The 18,867-nt window shown below is 37.4% G+C and overlaps 1 protein-coding gene across 1 annotated transcript; it reads left to right on the plus strand.

Annotated features, from left to right (window-relative positions):
* Window positions 1–13,565: 13,565 nt before the first annotated feature.
* On the plus strand, window positions 13,566–14,504 carry LOC121172229 (olfactory receptor 4P4-like). The gene has a single exon (XM_041004082.1). It carries the CDS (start codon window positions 13,566–13,568, stop codon window positions 14,502–14,504), a length of 939 nt encoding a protein of 312 aa, XP_040860016.1.
* The last annotated feature ends 4,363 nt before the right edge of the window (window positions 14,505–18,867 follow it).

An 18,867-nucleotide genomic window follows, 5' to 3' on the forward strand; every position in this document is an offset into this window, starting at 1 on the left:
GTTTCACAAGGAAAATGCAAAAGCTATCACAGAGGACATTTATTATCTTTAGTTTATGAGAAAAATTTGCTACAGTCTGGTATGAGAATCATGAATGATTCACGCATCCATTATCTTGGACCAAAAGTGACTTAATAGCTTCTATTTCATTGAGATCAAAATATCAGAAATTTGATGAGGGTAATTGTGTGAGCTCTGAGAGAAGCAAGTTGGAAAAGCATTACAATTGTGAATCCGTTTCAGTAGGGGTGAAGGGAGTGTGCGCATGAGGTAGAGATGGGCATCACGAACCAGCTTGGTGATCATTTAAAGGTTTCCTGGAGTGAACCACTGGCACGCATTCTCAAGCCATATCCAAGTCCTGAGGAGAAGAGGTCCACCAGGGAGAAATTATCAACATCCCTTCCCTAGTAAGGCAATTGCCTGCTTTATCTTCCAATAAAGCAGGTGGAACACACTTAAGACACACTTGAAAATCATGTCTATTCCTCAGCCTTTTTATTCCTATTTGGAAGTGCCAACATCTGTACATACCACATCACAATAAAATGGCATGCCTGAATTATTTTTAACAATTGTTTTCCATAGAGAACAGAAGTTTACAGAAATGAAATCCATTTCAGAGTGCTGTCATGATGACTGAGTGAAATGATTCAAGGAAAGCAATTATTTAGCACTTGCTAAAAGTGAATCAGTTTGTACTTGATAGTATTATCCCCATTTCATCAGTGGGAAATAAATGCTTAAAGTAGTTAAATTTAACCAAACTACAGATGTTTGCTTTTTGTTATAAATTAGTTTTATAATTCTACATAGAGATAGAGATAATGACGTATGTTCAGAGGAGGTAATAGAGGAGATGCATCTGAGCTCTTCCACTTCTGCAGCCAACCAATGCCTACCACCAACAGAGCTAGACCAATCTGAAGCTGGAATCTGGGAAACCAGTGTGGATCTCCATCGGTATGTGCAGGGACTGCAACCACTTGAACCATCAGTGCTGTCTGCAAAGATCTGTACCAGCAGGAAACGGGAATTGGAAGGCTGATCCCGAAGCTCATCCGTGCCCTTCAGCATTTGATGCCTCATTTTAACTAGAGTGCCAGGCCAAATGCCTGCCCCACTGATCTGGGATGTAAAACACCTACTCCCAGCCCAAACCTGTTCACTGGACCTTAAGGTAAAGGATCAGGGTTTTACTTTTCCGAGCTGGGATAGTCTTTCTACAGTTCCCATCTTCCCATGAGGTTTAAAACGTTTGATTCCTGCCCCTACTTGAATAAGGCTCATTGTACCTTCAGTAGGGCCTTGGGACATATGCTGACATTTGTCCCTTTGCAAAGATGCTGGACGCTTTTTTCACTATCCAAGCGCCACATTGATACCTTTGTTGCATGTGGATGAAGGTTCAATCTTTGTTTTTTCTGTTTTTGTTTTTCTTCTTCTTCTCCTCATGGTAGACTGTGCTCAAGGAGATACATCATGGAAATGTAACAGAAATGAATATGGTCATAGGTGGAACGAGAGAGAAATAAGTCCTCATGCACGCACTGCAAGAATGAACTCATAATGAAATGACTGACAATCTCCTACACATTAGGAGACAACCTAGTGGCAGCATGATGGACTTCTGAAAATTCACAAAAGACACCCGTTGTAAGACTGGGAAGCAGAACAGATGGGAGGGGAGGGATCGTGAGGGATAGGGAAGAGAGACCTCAGTACCAACTAAACTAGCAAAAAACAATAAAAAATTAAAACTAAGATAAAGAAGACAGAAGAAAATGTACAGAATCATAAAGAAACTGTGTAACTCACATTAAAATTTACAACCACCGCATTGATAAAAAAGACAAGGTGTTGAGTATAAGTCAGAGGCTTGAAGCTTTATGGATTATCTACAGTTATTTATACAATAATTATACAATTATTTATACAATAATTACACTGTTAAGCATACACATAACTTGTTTCAAATTTATATGATTTTGCTGTAAAGCAGAGATCCTTGAGTACACTTAAGTACCATGTCCTCAGTTTAAGAATGAAGCTTTTCAAGGACCTTTGCCATTGAATTTACTACTCTCTCAAATAAAAACCCGCATATCTTACCTCATCAATCTTTTCCAGATATCATCCAGTGACTCCAAACCTCAATTTTCAATATATACCCATGCCTGCTTTGACTGCTGCTGTGTTGTTTATAGTGATGTGTCATTTAAGAAGCCAGTATGTGTCAGCCTCCTCTTATAAAGCAATACAACCACACTTGTTTAAGTCACCTAATAGAGTTGTTATGAATTGTTGGCAGGGAAAATGATAAGATAGGTGGGAAACACTGATAGAAACCACATGCCTAAGGAGTGTCTACAAACACAACAGTGCCGGAAAACTGAATCAATCCATAGAATAAAATGAAGCTGTCAAATATACTTAACAACAGGATACTACGCTTTCTACTATTGACTATGCTTACACTGCTCATACTGTTTTAACAATATGGAGGGAAACAGTGGGCAGAAAAAACAGTGGAACCAAATCATGCAAAGTAAAATAATAACAGAATAAAAATTTTAAAATGCTTTTAAATTTTTAAAAAAATGTTTTAAATTATTTTTAAATTTTTACCCATCCTAAAATTTAGAAGAATTTATATCATTCTTGTAATTATTTTGGAAAATATACTAACAACTGTTTCCAGAATCATAAATACATTTTCATTCTACATAGTAGTTTATCTTAACCACAAAAATTGACCCTAAAGATAAAATATGGAGTGGAAATTTTAAAATGATAAGATAGATGGGAAATATTGATTAATACTCCAGGATGCTAGGACACACAGAGAAAATTCAATACACATACTTGACATTACAAATTCCGCTCCATGTTTCAAGTTGTTGTTTCTCACTTTAATGTCCTTCTCTGGGGCCTTTGTTAGTAGATTGCCAAGGAAACAGAAAATACTAAATGCTAGAAATAAGGATTTTGTAAAACGGCACAGTAGCTTTTGAACTTGCCATTCCTCTACATCAGCTTCAAAAAAAAAAAAAAAGAATTCACAAATCTCTAAATAAATTCGTTTTTGCTGAAGCAGGCCGGGAGGAACATTGGAGGTTGTATAAGAAGTGAGAATATTGTAGGAACAAACAAAATTCCATTGAAGTGCAGGCACAAAGGATACATATGTTGTATTTCCACATGCTTAGCATTTAGCGTAAAGGTGAAGGGCTGAACACGTATCTAACGTCATTACCCCCGCAGTCATAGGTGCTGTTAATCAAAAGGAAAAGTGGGTTGCATTTGAACACCTGTTATTTCTTCAGTACTTACTCTGTGACAAGTATCTGCTTATGGGCTCAAGTATTCTTTTTTCACATGCATTACTGTGCATCTCCTATTATCACAATTACTTTTATGCATGTATTATTTCATGCTGCAAATTAATATTGCTCCAATGAAGATGAGGAGTCTGAGAGAAAAATGTTACATGGCTAACCCAAGAACACAATTACAAATAGATCCAAATTTTGTACTCATAATGCCTTCAGGGTTAAACAGCATCTCAGAATTTAAAAAATCTGCTCTGAATATGCAAATGTGTAGAGTATAGATCATATTGTTTACCTGTTTCTTGAAAATCCTGGTGATGACAACGTCTGGCTGTCTATAAAGAAAAATCCATTTAGTGGCTGGTCAAAAATGCAAAGATTGCTCCGGCTCTATTTCTACGTTTAAGTAGTAAGGAGCAGACATAGCAACTCCCGTGGAGGCTCCTCCCCACTGTTTTAGGTGCTATCATCAGTGTGGTCTCAGGAGAAAGGAAAGAGGCAAAAGTGAACTCCTTGATTTACAGCTAGAATTGGAAGAGGCTTCTCTGTATGGTCACATACCTGTAGATTTGCCACCTAATTAAGCCTAGGGTTGGAAATTTCTCACTAGTAGGACTCTCTAAGGCATGGTTCTATACAGATTGGCTTGGTCAGGTGTTTGTACAACTTGTACACCTCTGAATAATAGAGATGCTGTTCGTTTGCTTGTTTGATTCCTTTACTTATTAAAAAAAAAAAAAGAACGACTTTGGGTAAACAATACACTTATTTCCCTCTCCAGTTCAGGAGAGAACCCTGGGCACATCAGGATGGTAGTTCTGTTTCCTTGCAGATTCAGGACAAAATGTCTGTCTGCTTGATGAATATAAACATTGAGCACTAGGATATAGTAGTTTCAATCTGTTATAACATGTACTGTTTTTTGTTTGTTTGTTTTTTAAAGGTTTAACTAGCATATTTACACTTCCTTATTCCTATTCGTTCAGTGGGTCTTCTCGATTGTTATGTCAGGTATAAATCCTAGAAAAAAACCACTTATTTAGTCATTTTTTTCTCAGTTTTTTTAGATTATATTTATTTTTATTTGACAGGAAGATTTACAGAGAGGAGAGACATGTTTGCTCCCCAAATGGCTACAATGACCAGAATTAGACCCATCTGAAGCCAGAAACCAGGAGCTTCTTCCAGGTCTTCCACGAGGTTGTAGGGTTCCGAGGACTTGACCCACTCACTACTGATTTCCCAGGCCATTAGCAGGGAGCTGGATTGGAAATGTAGCAGCTGGGATACTTGCTGACATTTGTAGGTGGAGTATTAGCCAGTAGGGCTATTATGCTGGCCCCTTTTTGGAACTAGAAAATTAAGGAAAGTTTACTAAAGAATGATATATTTATGGATAAATAGACACAGATTTATAGAATAAATAAAATGCTTTCCCCCTTCAATACATTATCTTGAGATTAAATAAGTTTTCTTTTTCCATTTTATTAAAGAAGTATGTGATTCAGATGCGTTTAATGAAATTGGGCATTGACAGTAAAGCTTGGGAGAAAACTTGGTCTTAGCTCAGAGGGTCATTTCATATTGGGACCACACAGAGATGTTTGCTTGTTTTATAGTCTGTGGGCATTTTATTTTATTTCTACTTCTAGTTGTTCATATTTTGGAGAACTGAAATGATTCATCAGAAAAGCTATGACCTACAGTATTGGAATTATGAGAGAAGTGTTCATTTCCTTTCATTGAAATTTTATTTGGTAATACTGGCACTTAAGAATCAATATGTGGACTGTAACCCAAAAGGGGATGGTACATTCAAAATTATGCAACAGAGTGGCTTCAGCAATTTATTACAGAATATTGGTTTCCGTTTTTACAAAATGATTTATTTATTTGAAAGTCAGAATTACAAAGAGGATACAGAGAGAGAGAGAGAGAGAACCTTCCATGCTTCCATCCATTGGTTCATTCTTGAGATGCCTGCAAAGATCAGGGCTGAGCCAATCCGAAACCAGTAGTCTCATTCAGGTCTCCTGTATGGGTGGCAGTGGTCCAAGGATTGGGCCAGCTTCCACTGTTTTTCCCTGACCATCAGCTGGGAGATGGATTTGAGGTGAGGCTGCTGAGACAGAAAACCATATGGGATGCTAGCATTACAAGCTTTGGTTACCCATTGCACCACTGTGCTGACCTCTCTGGTTTCTGATTATAATCACACTTAGCATGTTCTGTTGTTCAACATCTTGTGTTGCTTAACTTTGTTATGCTTTATAGTCCAAAGAAGAAAATTATACTAGAATGTTATAATTATGCATACGGAACACAACTCAAAAAGGGAGAAAACAGAAAGCAGCCAAGGAGACAGCAATTTATCTAATTTTCCCTTCTTTTCCACAGATTTACAATTCTATCTCATCATTTATTGAACTACACAGTTTACATTAACCCTCCAAAAATAGGTGGCTAAATTATTCAAGGATTTGGCTATTGCTTATAGAAAGCAAGAGAAAGAAAGGGAGAAAGAATCTTCGATTTGCTGCTGCACATTTCAAATAGTTTCAACAATCAGAGCTGTTTCAGGACAAAACTAAGAGACCGGAATCCATTTTGCTCTCCCCAGTGGATGTCAGCTGCCCAAGTGAATGGGCCTTGTGCTGAACATCCAGGTCTAAGCATAGAGTAATTGATTGGGACAGAGTGGCTAAGACTAGAGTCAATGTTTTGATATGGAATGCTGGCTCAGCAAACACTAGCTTGACCCACTATATGGAGATGCCATCACCTCCGCCCTCCTTACTCTTCTTTGTAATTGCTTTTCTTTTCATAATCTTAAATTGGAAACTGAGGATAATAACTTAAAACATTATTCTTCTTAACATGTACCTCTCCAAATATTAATTAGGCAATGTTATAGAAGTTAATGTTTTGCTTTAATTTTTGTTATATAAAATTTTTAAAACATGGCACATGTTTTTGGAAGTTTACTTTGTAATTTCCATATGCTTAGAGATGTTCTAGGTTTCCTTTAATTACATTTTGCTCAATTAATGTAGTTTTAAAAACTTAAGTCCTGTTAAATGCATTGAAATTTGCTTAAAGATTCAGGGTATCGTCTGTTGGTAAATGTTCTAAGCATATTTGACAAAAATGTGAATTCTGTCATCTATCGTTGGCTGGAATGCTCTCTTTTTAAATTTTTTTATTTTTTGATGATATTTATATAGTTGATCAGGATGGGAAGGATCCAGGGTTAGGGAAAAGTGGGTGTGATCATTATTTTCAAAATTTCTATTTCTTCTTTCTGTTTTGGGGGGAGGGAGGAGATAAGGAGAGGAACCATACACCTCCTCCCAAACGCTCCTGTAAACCCAGCGATGGGGAAGAGCCATCCAATGTCACCCCAGGGACCTGATGTGGTGCATGCTCTGAGGGTTCTGCCCAGATGCTTTTGATAGTTATGAAATGCTCTTGATCTCACTGATTCAAGGATGAGGAATCCCTTGCAACATCCATTGGCTGACATAGTCTAACTTAGAGTCTCCATTCACCCAGATTTTGCTGTCATGGGTTTTGCCGGGGCAGTTGTCCAACTTGTTTTTCCCTCCTTGTGTTATGGTATCAGATGCCTTCTGCAGGCCTTAATACACTACCATATCCTCCTAGTGCATTAAGGTCTGTGGTCTACTGCTCCATCTTCTCCACTGAAGAGGATCAGTTGTCACAGGTGGACACAAGGACCCAGGTAGCCCATGTCCTGATTCACCTTCTAACCCTGGGACTTATGGGCCCACTGTGTAGATGAGCTCAAGGACCTGGACCAGGAGAAACAGGCCTGGCTGGGCCCCCACTCCCGGGTCTCATGGACCTGACACATGTGGTGCATGCAGACTGGGCCTCTCTAGTACCCCTCACCTCACTGCAGGTAGCCACCTGACTTAGTCAGCTGCACCTGCTAGTATGTGTGAGAGCTAAGCCTGGGATGAGAAAGAATCTGGCAGAGGCACCTGCAGATGCCTGCAAGAGCTGGGTCTGAGAGCCAACAAGGCCAGACTACAACATCCACTAGCTCACACAAATGCCAGCTTTGGAGAAGGCCAGACTAGGCTACAAGCACCCATTAGTGGGTGTGTCTTCTATGTCTGGGGGCAGGCTGGACCACTTCACAGCACCCCTCAGCCATAGCTAGACCTGGGCCAGCCTGGAAGAGGTTCTTAAGAGGCACCTTGACCAGGCTGGGGCAACTCCAGCCTGGTGTGTGTTGGGTCTGGGGGTGGACCAGATTGGGCAGTTGCACCAGCTTACAAGAGCCTACAAGAGCCAGGTCTGGGGAACATCCTAGTAGGTATTTAAGGATTTGCACCAATTAGGTCATTGAACATTGTACTATGTACCTTCCAGTGAGAGAGCTGAGATTGAGTGAGCTTGGTCAGTCTGCTGCGTCTTCTGACACTGTGGGAAATGAGTCTGGGCACTAACCTGGTAGGAGTTCTGGTGGGTCTAGCCATGTTGACACCTGAAGAAATGCACAGGAGATTGGGAAGGTAGCTATTTGGACCAAGATACAACATCCACTGAGGTGTGTGAGAACAGGATCCAGGAGCAAGTACATTGGTTGACCTGTTTGGGAAGGAAATCACTTGCGTAACTTAGGCTGACAAGATCCCTGAGCTCAGGGTACATTCAGGATATGTTGTGCTACCGTGGAGCTCCTATTGAAAGACTAGGACACTTCTGTTGCTGATTCTAGAGAAAGGATGACAAGTATGCCCAAATATGCATCAGAGACAATTGAATCCTCTAATTCAATAGAAGACCTCAAATATCTCTTGAAAGGATGGAAAAACAAGTAAGTGGCACACCACTTCAGGCCAACTTTTGTAGAAAGCACCTAAGCTTGTGGATACTCTGAGGAAGAAATGGACAGTCAATGCGCCTCGGAACTTACACAGAAAGAACGTGGAAGAATTCTATGAGGGCAGAAGGACTACCTCACCTCTTGTACAATGACCACTCAACTCTCCCAGGACAATCTCCTGCCTTCTGAAGCTCCTGAAGTGGCATCAACAGACTGTCTCCGTAATGTGCTGTAACCTTCTCCATCCTTCCCAGAGACTCATGTGAGTCTGCAATCTCCATCCGTTCACCTCTATAGTGAACATTTAAAAATCAATGGACTTTCTGTGAAAAAAATTCTAAAATTATGATTGATACAACAAATGTTCACAAAAGATCTCAAAACTATTGTAATGGTTATTTTACTAAGTACTTTGATTTGATTTTGATTTTGATTTAGATAAGATGCTATACAAACACTGCTTTCTGTGGTCTTATTTGACTACCTATGATGTACACATTTAATAGTTGGGTTGAAAGAACCATGACTGAATTTCAGTGAAGTTGAATTTCTTTGTCTACTTTCCAGCACTGGTTTTGCTGATGTAAAATTGCTTTACTTTCTGAATAACTCCTTTTTTTTTTTCACTCAAAATGTGACCCTTGTCCCAATCCACTGATCCTGTTGGAACATCTGTTTTGAACTTAGTTTGTGTAGTTCCTCCTCTCCTTTGTCATGTGTCTCAGAGCCACAATTCCAGTGCTGAAAGTGCAGTTCTTGGTCTTTGGATGTGGCTACTGCTCTGGGGAACAGTAGGGTAAGATAACAGATTAAATAATTCCCGTGAATTTATATCGAATGTGTGATGGGATCATCTACGTTTCTCCATCTTTAACTTTCTTTTCTCTTTTGTCTTTATAGACAGAAACATCCTCCAAAGAAAACCCAGAGTTCCTGTAAAGCTGACCAAGTTCTTTGGAAGAAAAATCCACTGGACCTGGCAGCATCGTCCTGAGTTTCTGTGAATCTGAACAACAGTACCTATCTCTAGAGACACAGTGCCCAGGGAGTGACTTTGTAGCCAAAACTTGAAAATTCCCAAGACAACTAAGGAAATCTTAGACAAGATAGCAGTGTTATTGCATAAAAAGCTTTCAAGGGAAGCAATTCTTAAATGTTCAAAATAATCTTATAATCTCCTCTGATTTTATGTTTAGTTCTTGCATTATGTAAGTGTAGGCATAAAAGGGATGACTATCGAGGTACAGAGATCCATGCTGCTTCAGCAGTCATTTCAGGTATCCTCGTTTGCTTTTCAGTGTGAGCAGGACTTAGGAAGTTGCATCAGTAACTCCTAGACCATGTCCTATGCAGTGAACTGATAGCACAGTGTGAACTTCAGTTTTCATTTTGCTTGTAAAGCAATGATTTTTTTCCTCACTTAGAAATGAAAAAAGCAACCCCGAAGATACATTCAGAATAATGACCTAGATAATGGTTACTGTTTTGTGTTCTTGCTTTTTATGTATGTAGATAATAGGTTACTGCATAAGTGAGGGGAATAAATGTATGATCAAAATAATTTTTCTGACCAGCACAAAATGAACTTCAAGACCATCTATAGAAATTGTGCAGGTAATCATGCTTATTTTGTATCATTACTTTTATTTGTCGTTTCTTGATTTAGTTTCAGTGATGAGCATTTTTACGTGGTTTACAATAATATGAATAAGTAAAATTGTGTTTTTACATATGTAATTGAATAATCTATTAATTTGAATTTTTGCATACACTTAAAGATAACCATGTGTTAAAAATTTTAATGATCTTCCGGCCTCAAATATTTGCACATATTACCACATTGCAAAGGACCATTCTCCTAAAATTGTCTACAGTCTTTGTATTGGATAAAGTAGTTTATGGTAAGTCTCATGCTGATGCCAAAAATTTAAATGATTATATTTAATAGACATAGGTACTAGTCAAACTAAAGGAAGAGCAGTTTACAGTGCTGACAGTTTTTGGAAAAGGTTGGACAGGGATACTGAACTACCATAAAACAATAAAATAAAAATGTTCAGAGAATGGAAATAGAGAAACTGAATGAAGTGTTATGGAGTTCCTCAGATAAGACAATGATACCTGCCTGTCAATTTTATTCATTTATTTATTTATTTTTGGTTTGGCCACGGAAATCTATATCATAGTTTTAATTTTATGTGCAAATATTTGGTGGATTCTATACATGTTGCAGGAAAATTTTACTGAAGTTTACTCCTCTTACCGGAAGCAAGATAAGCAAGAGGTTGATGATGCCTCGCTATGTGCCTCAGATTTCCCCAGAAGGCTACATATAAGCTACTCTTCATTATTTCCATTAATGGTCATTTATTTGAATTTACTCAAAGGTGAAACTCAAAGATGTTCAATGTCTTGTATCAGTAAAAGCATACTTTGTGGACAGAAATTAAAGATAACACTAACTCAAAGCTGTAGCCAATTTCAGTTCACATTTTGTTCACTCAGTATCTGATATTTGAGTGCTGGAAAAGCATAGGTAATTGATATTTTCTTGGTCTGCATCTGAAGTTAGCTCACATATGCAAAATGCTTGCATAAAAAGGATTTGTGTTTCACTTCTTGTACTTGCCCCATTACTTTTAATTCATGTCCCAGTCTTCCCGTGCAACCCTTTATACATTTATTTAAAAATGTGCTCTTCATTTACATGTGTAATGGCTTAATGGCTTTAAGAAAATGTCATTCCCTTTGCTGTTGGAATATAATTCCTCTTGAATGAAGTTATTCACATAATATTCTTCTAGTTTCTCCTACAGTTGCACTATATTGCTTCCATAAGATGATAGGTTGGGGTACGAATATCCGTGATTATCATAGTAAAACCTGATTTTGTGTAATGATTTCAAAGTCAACACCAGGTCCAGCAAAATTTGTTTTTTAAAACAAAGTCATGTATTTTATAATGATCTCAGTGGTAGAACTGTGGAAGTTCCTCCTTTTACTTCACTGCTAGGGATTACTTTTCTTATTGGATACAGCTAAATATGAATTAGTTATTCTATTCTTTAATTGAAGGGGAGGAGGCAGGAGGATTTGGGCCTGAAACAGGAGGGAGGGGGAGGGTGAGAAGAGGGAAGAGAGGAAAAGAAAGAGAGAGAGAGGAACTGCATTGGGGCAGAAGCTGGAGCGGGAATTTAATCGCATGAGCCATCACCATTCTGTCTCTCTGTTAGGGTCTGCATTAGTGGGAGGCTGAAATCAGGTGTCAGACTTGAAGTTGAAGCCATGTATCTAGATGAGGGAGGAAGCCAGTGCTTTAACTGCTGGGCTGAACGCTTAGCCTGTTTAATCTGCTGTTTTCAGCTCTTCAGTTTATTCTAAGATCGGAAAATTCTCCTCAGTTTCTCATATTTGATTTCTTGTCTACTGAAAAGAGCATGGTTGGGTTGGAAGAACATCTTCTTCAGTATCATTTTAATAAACAAATTAGCTTATTTTTTAAAACTTCTTTTTTTCAAGCTTCCTTTATTTTTCATTTGCATTTTTAGAAGGCCATACATGCAGAAATTATTTTTCTAAGAAGGCATTATTTACACTTTACTTGTGACTTTTCAAAGTGAAAACTATTTATTTCATTGTGGTATTATTACTTATACACACTTTATAGAACACAAGCTCTTGAATTTGTAATGAAAAGGCCAACGACAATGGCTAAAGGAAATACTAACAGGATAGGCTGATCTTGATAGTCTCGCTTCTTAATGTCAAACATTTAACACTAAAATTGAAAATGGAACTTCTCAGTTTTTTATAAGATATGAACTAGGGTTAAATGTCCTTACTATCTGAAACGAAATATCACCAGTGAAATAACATGATTTGAAAAACAGTAATTTATTTCTCTATCCATATCATTGGGAAAAAAGTACCATGTTGTTTAAGCATTGTGTCCGTTGCTAAGGTATGCCTACTACAATTAATCTAAGGTGAAAAGCTCAGTCAGATGCTACTTGATGCTTCACCAATGGGAGACTAGAACTTAGAGGTACATGTTCTGTCTGTAGTGGATCATGCCATTGTCTTTGTACAATTTATATCATGATAATATAGAAATTAATATTGCAAATTCCCAAATAATTTACACTGTCAGAAACAGCGAAGCAGTACTTGATCACAATGTTTGTGTTATATTGTAAGATAGCACGAATAGCTGTAACCCGTTATAACAGAACATGCAACTGGTGCGGAATTCATATTACTGCTGCATATTGCTTGGCTTTGTTTCTGTATCACTTATGTTTATAATTTGAATTTTGTGTTTAAGAAGCAATTTTCACTGAAAATTACATTTTTTAAAATGCCTGATGTTACTTGAAATCCTATCTTTAATATATTCTCATGTATTTGCTGCCTTGTACTATAAGCAGCTCGAACCTTTCCTCAATTGCATGCTCACATTCCTGGGGATGAAGCTGTGGCACAGCACATTAAAAAGCATGTTTCAATTACTGCATTCATCTTGGGCCACTGACATATTCCTTGCTGTTCCACTTCCTATTCAACTCTTTGCTGATGTTCCTGGAAAGGGCATCTTTAGCTGGTCCAAGTCGTTGAGTCCATGCAACCCACACGTGAGACGTGGGGGACTCCTTGACTCCTGACGTCAGCTTGGCTCATTCCTGGACATCATGGCCTATTAGTAAATCAGCAGATGGAACATTCTTTTTCTTACTCTCCTTTTCTCTCCCTTTCTGCTTCTCTCACTCTCCCTCTGTCTCCTTCTGAAACTCTTTTTCATAAAAATTGCAGTTACAGTTCTGTATTTCAAGGAATGTTACCCATCTATCATATAGCTCACAATTTCGTTCTTTAAAAAAATATAAAAGTATTCTTTAATTATGTATTTAAAAAATTCAGGGATGTATTCCATATCATTCAAAGGAGAGGAATGCTACCTAAAATGTAAAGTCTATGCTAAAGAACACAATTAGAAAATAAAAAACAAAATTATTTTCTTGTATTAAATTAAGCCTATTGCTTCTAATGTTATAAATTACAATAGTATAAGCTTTTTTTTTTTTATTCTAGGCAAATCACAGTTTAAATCGGGTTGTACACAAGATTAAGAAAAACAACATGAGCTTGGTATTGTCAAAAATGACAGAAAGCTTGGAAAAAGTTAAAAACCCATTAGACAAATCTGCCATGATTTTCAGAAACAAATACAAATAGCATTCAATCACGAATCAGTTTCTGTGATACTTATCTTATAATTCCATGATTTTATGATATTAATTACATGATTGTGATCTTTATAAATGTTTTTATTCAGATTTATTTTCCTAGATATACAATCATTTTCACAAAGCCTACGATACATGGAAAGCCAAAAGAATCTCTCTCAATTCATTCTCACAGGCCTTTCCTCCGACGTGAACATACAAATATTTTGCTCCATGTTCTTCTTATTCTGCTATCTGGCTATCTTGGGAGGAAATCTCCTAATCCTCGTCTCTATCCGATGCAGTTCTCTTTTTAACCAACCCATGTACTATTTCCTCAGTCATTTATCATCTATGGACATCTGCTATACCTCCTGTGTGACACCCAAGCTGATTGGTGATCTCCTAGTGAGGAGCAAAGTCATCTCCTATGGTCACTGTATGTTACAGGTGTTTACCATGCACTTCTTTGGAATGATCGAAGTCTTCATCCTGACGATTATGGCTTTTGATCGCAGTGTCGCCATCTGCAAACCTCTCCACTACATGCTCCTCATGAACAGAACTAGATGCCATCTGCTCATCCTGGTGGCTTGGGCTGGTGGGGCTGTTCATTCCTTTTCCCAGTTTGTGATGATCATCACGTTGCCTTTCTGTGGCCCTAGTGAAATTGATCACTACTATTGTGATATTTTTCCTCTGCTGAAGGTTGCCTGCACTGATACCCACCTCACTGGTGTTCTTACAGTGGCTAATTCAGGACTAATTGCCTTGGTAACCTTTGTTCTCCTGTTTGGATCTTATGTCGTTATATTAGTCACTTTAAGAAATCTCTCTGCCGAAGGAAGACGCAAAGCCCTCTCTACGTGTGGCTCACATGTCACTGTGGTTGTCTTATTTTTTGGACCGTCAATCTTTGCCTACCTTAGACCGCCTACCACTTACCCTGAAGACAAGATTTTTTCACTCTTTTACACTATTATTGCCCCTATGTTCAATCCTTTAATCTATACCCTGAGAAATACAGAGATGAAAAAAGCCATCAGGAAAGTGTTTTGTCAACAACAGTTTTCTGAAGAAAGAATAATTGATTAGTATTAACCATATGGTAAACAACTCCGTGCTGTAGTAAAGTGGATTTGTCACCACTTTAACAATTAAAGACAAAATGTTCACCCAGAAATGTCAGAAACAATGGGCTGGAAAATTATATGTAAATGACAGTTTCACCAGTAGTATTGACATCAGATGGGCACAGACACACACACACACACACACACACATACACACACACACACACACACTGCTCTAGACTAAAAAATGATAGCTGTATCATAAAGAATAACTCATTATGATACTGATGTTGAGTTTCCTTATGTAGTTTCAATCGAGATTGACTTGAAGATTAGATTAACTTTTCAGCATTTTATACACTTAGAGAAGAGTAAGAATGACCAGCAGAAAAATTTTTAAAATATGATGAGCTTTAATATTTCCTAATGAGATATTCCATGAGATAATTTATAATGAAAGTCTGAAATATGTAATTAAAAGGTTCTCAGATACTAAAAGAAAATGAAGTGCTGATATAAAACCTCTAGAAAGCCTGGATCCCATTAGCCCCTGTATGGGCAGGGAGGAAGGGCTAAAACATTGGTGGCTCTTTATGCTTTGCTTCATCATATATAATCAGAGTGTGGAAAGACAGGAATGAGGAAATGTGAGGATTTTTTCTTCTAATAAATTGTTTAGATCAGTGGTCCCAAGGCTGCTGCTGAGAGGAACCTGTGCCCATCAGTTTGTGATATTCAATCATCGTACTGGGTGAGGCACTCTGGCATTCTCCTGAGAAGGTCTAGCTCCACAATCATTTGGAAATAAATTTATGGTGATTTTAATTATTTTGGATGGATTTTCCTTGTGACAAAGAAAGCATGAGATGTGAGAAAAACTTGGAAGCGCACGGTATGAAGAGAACACATTGTTGATAGTCATTGTGAGGAGTTGTTGCTGAGACTTATTAAAGAAAAAGACTTGTGAAAATGGCTTTATGCCATCACTGGATGCAAATAAATAATATTTCTGTGAAGAAGAACAAACAACATGGTAGCTATTGTATATGATCGACTAGATTACCTCGGTAACGTTGAGTTTTAGGAGACAATGCAATAAATACTGTATTTCAGAGACCGAAACTCGTGTTATTCCCACATCCGTTTTATATCATGACTCCAGAACACCTTCGCTTAAGCTTAGCGCCATGATACCTAGTACACACATGTTCTTTTTAACCACAAGGTCTAAAAGTACTTTTCTTGATGGTTCACTATGTCCTAAAAATGAATCCATATAAAATTTCTCAGGAAATCAGAACATAACATGATCTGTTTTGTATCTGTTTTCAAAAGGTCACTTCTAGAAGCACTTGTGAAAAGAAAAAATGAGCGAAGACTCAGGAGTCATTAACCATGTTTTAAATGCTAGTCTGATATTTAACTAAACAACTTGTCAAATCCATCAGCTTGTGTCCATCTCATGTTTTCTTACTAGTTTCCCCTATACAACTGAGAATGAAATTTATTGATATCATGTATAAGTGAATGATAACTTGAATTTGCATATGAAGTAACTAATAAATGCGATTATTATTCCTTAGGGCATTAAAATTTACAATGGAAGCTTATAAATACCTTCATATTTATGACTATGATGTTTACTGATGATATTGTTTTCTCTCTTATCATCTTTAAAATGGAAATCAAAGAAGAAAATCTATTTTTATTCAGTGAAACATAATGCAGAGTAAATCCTTCCAAATTAATAAAATTGAAAGGTGACAGCCATCTAAACATAAACAAAGGTGTTTCATGAGTTATTCCAGCAGGATAATTTTCAGGTAATCACAGCGGCTGTTTCAGAACAGGTCCTTATAGCTTTGGCATATTCTCTTATTTTGTGTTATCTCTAATTAGCCAGCATTGTCTCAGTTTGAGGTCATAACTTACATGGGTTTACATTGGTCACTCAAGTTTCAATATGTTTATTAAATGTTTAGGTAAAACACATATCACCATTAATCGCAGTTTTGACTAATAATATGAACTAGAGAAGTGAATACTTATTTACCAATTATACTTCTTATTGATGCAATGTACTATTGGCCCAGAAATTGTTTTAAATATTTGTATTATTTCAAAAAGAGAGTGAATTCCTTGTGTAATGTATTTTCCTTCAAGAATTTAATATTCAAGGAGAAACAGTTGAGAACACATATATGCTTCCGTAATGCTTGTATCCTGCTATAAGAATAACATACTTGTAATTGAAGGAATTTAAAATCTTCCAGAATGTAGAATTAAATAAAATTATTTTCTTCAGACATTTTGAAATCCACGCATTTTGATATCAAAATTTATATGTAATGTACATTTAAAATATGTGTGTTTAACTTTGTATTTCAAAATAAGCCTCTATAATCAATTTTCTGTCCATGAACATTGAAAAGTATTATATATATATGTCTATATATATATATACATACATACATTTATATAAGTTTGTAATTTTGAAATAACACAGAAGTGAAAGGTATATTTGACTATTTTATTTTGGAGGAAAGACAGTACGTGAGAGTCAGTGGTGCTCATGGCTTGAAAAGGCAGTTGCGAGTGTTTCTGAGTCAGAGGCCAAAATGCAGGATCTCTACCATGTCTGTGCAGACAGAAGTGCACATGGGATTCCATGGAAGATTTTCTTTTGTGAGAAGGAGAGGAATACTCTTTTTAAAAAAAGGTTTTGTAGTTTTCCTCATCAAAGTTTTCCAGATGTTTGATCATGCTTATTCCAAGGTACTTAAGGTTCTCCGCTATTTTAAAAGGGTGCTATTCTAACTCACACTGGTGTGTGTGTGTGTGTGTGTGTGTGTGTGTGTGTGTGTACTAGGGCCATTGATTTGTGTTCATTGAGTTTGTACCCTGCCACCTTGTCAAACTGTTTTATGAGTTACAATAGCCTCTTTGAGTCTTTTGATTCCTCTAAGTCAAGAATGTCATCAGCAAAAATAATTTGATTTCTCTTGTCCATTAGTTGTTGCATGATCAGAGGAGGCATCTAGGAGAAACAATGCAAATACAATAATGCATTAAAGTGGATTTCCTTGTAGATGTGGGAAATGAACGCACAGACATGACAATACTTACTGTTTTTCCAAATTAGTTCTTTGGGAGCTTTGTTGTGCCAGATATATTTTATGATATATTTGTATTTTTCATATCTTTAAAGTGTTATATTACATAAAGAAACTTTAAGAATAAATGAAAGACAAACCTGCCCTGGGGTTAGATTGTAACGCCAGTCTGTATCCAGAAATACTGCACTTCATGATTCGAACAAGCCCCTGTCTGTTTTAAGACTCACACTCCAAAATCCGTCATTTTTCTGACCTTGAGGAATAACCTTCTACTTGCCTGGCAATCTGAGGCTAATGTTTGTTTTATCTATTGTAAGATTTTCTCATGAGTAAAATAAGCACACTCTATGACCAACTAAGTGGATCCTGGATTACTCAAGAACATTCAACATGTTCACTACGTTAAGTGTCCAGCGTGTATGGGCTGCATTTTGTTCACATAGAACAGTGGGACTCTGTTCTAGTTTTAGACAGACATGAAAGAAGGAAAAGGAAAGAGACAACTGGAAATGACACACGGACTTGTGGAATAATGAAAATGTGTACAACTACAGCTATGTCTTTAAATTAATTGATGGGGACCCAGTGAGATGGCCTAACGGCTAAATCTTTGCCTTACAACTGCCAGGATCCCATATGGATGTGAGTGTGTTACCCCATTGCTCCAATTTCTCATCCAACTTTTTGCTTGTGCTCTAGGAAGGCAATAGAGAAAGACCCAAAGCCTAGCCTTGGAGTCCTGCACCTGCGTGGGAGACCTGAAGAAGGTCCTGGCTCCTGGCTCCAGATCAGCACAGCTCAGCTTAGGCCATTGTGGCCATTTGGGAAGTGAGCCAGTGGATGAAAGATGTTTGTTTCTCTTTTTCTTACATCTGCCTTTTTAATAACAATAAATGGATCTTAAAAACGAAAAACATTTGGTGGAATTCCTAACCTGTACACAATAGACATGTCTTTTTCTCCTCAGTTAAGGAAACTGTGAGAAAGGTAAGTTTTTTCACACGAGTTCCTCAAGTGTGTAACGGTTGTCAATGTCTTTCTGTAGAGTGCAGGGGAATCTAGTCAACGCAGCCCAAGAGAGCATTTAATTGTGGTCACAAAGTTAATTGTGGCTTACGAAGTATTTATAATCCAGCTTCAGTGCTAGTCATTGCAGATTTGTTAACTGGGAGCTAGGAGAAATGAATCTGTTGAGAGCATTTAAAAAGGTAATTTCAACAAAACACAATGAGTAGTTAGAGCTGTTGCAACTGTAATGCGGTTTTAGGG

This window comes from Ochotona curzoniae, unplaced genomic scaffold (assembly GCF_017591425.1).
Source record: "Ochotona curzoniae isolate NIBS_2020 unplaced genomic scaffold, NIBS_Ocur_1.0 scaffold_3171, whole genome shotgun sequence".
NCBI classification, from domain to species: Eukaryota; Metazoa; Chordata; class Mammalia; order Lagomorpha; family Ochotonidae; genus Ochotona; species Ochotona curzoniae.

Excerpts from the sequence above, each read along its gene's own strand:
- LOC121172229 (XM_041004082.1), top strand. The coding sequence starts at position 13,566 with ATGGAAAGCCAAAAGAATCTCTCTCAATTCATTCTCACAGGCCTTTCC.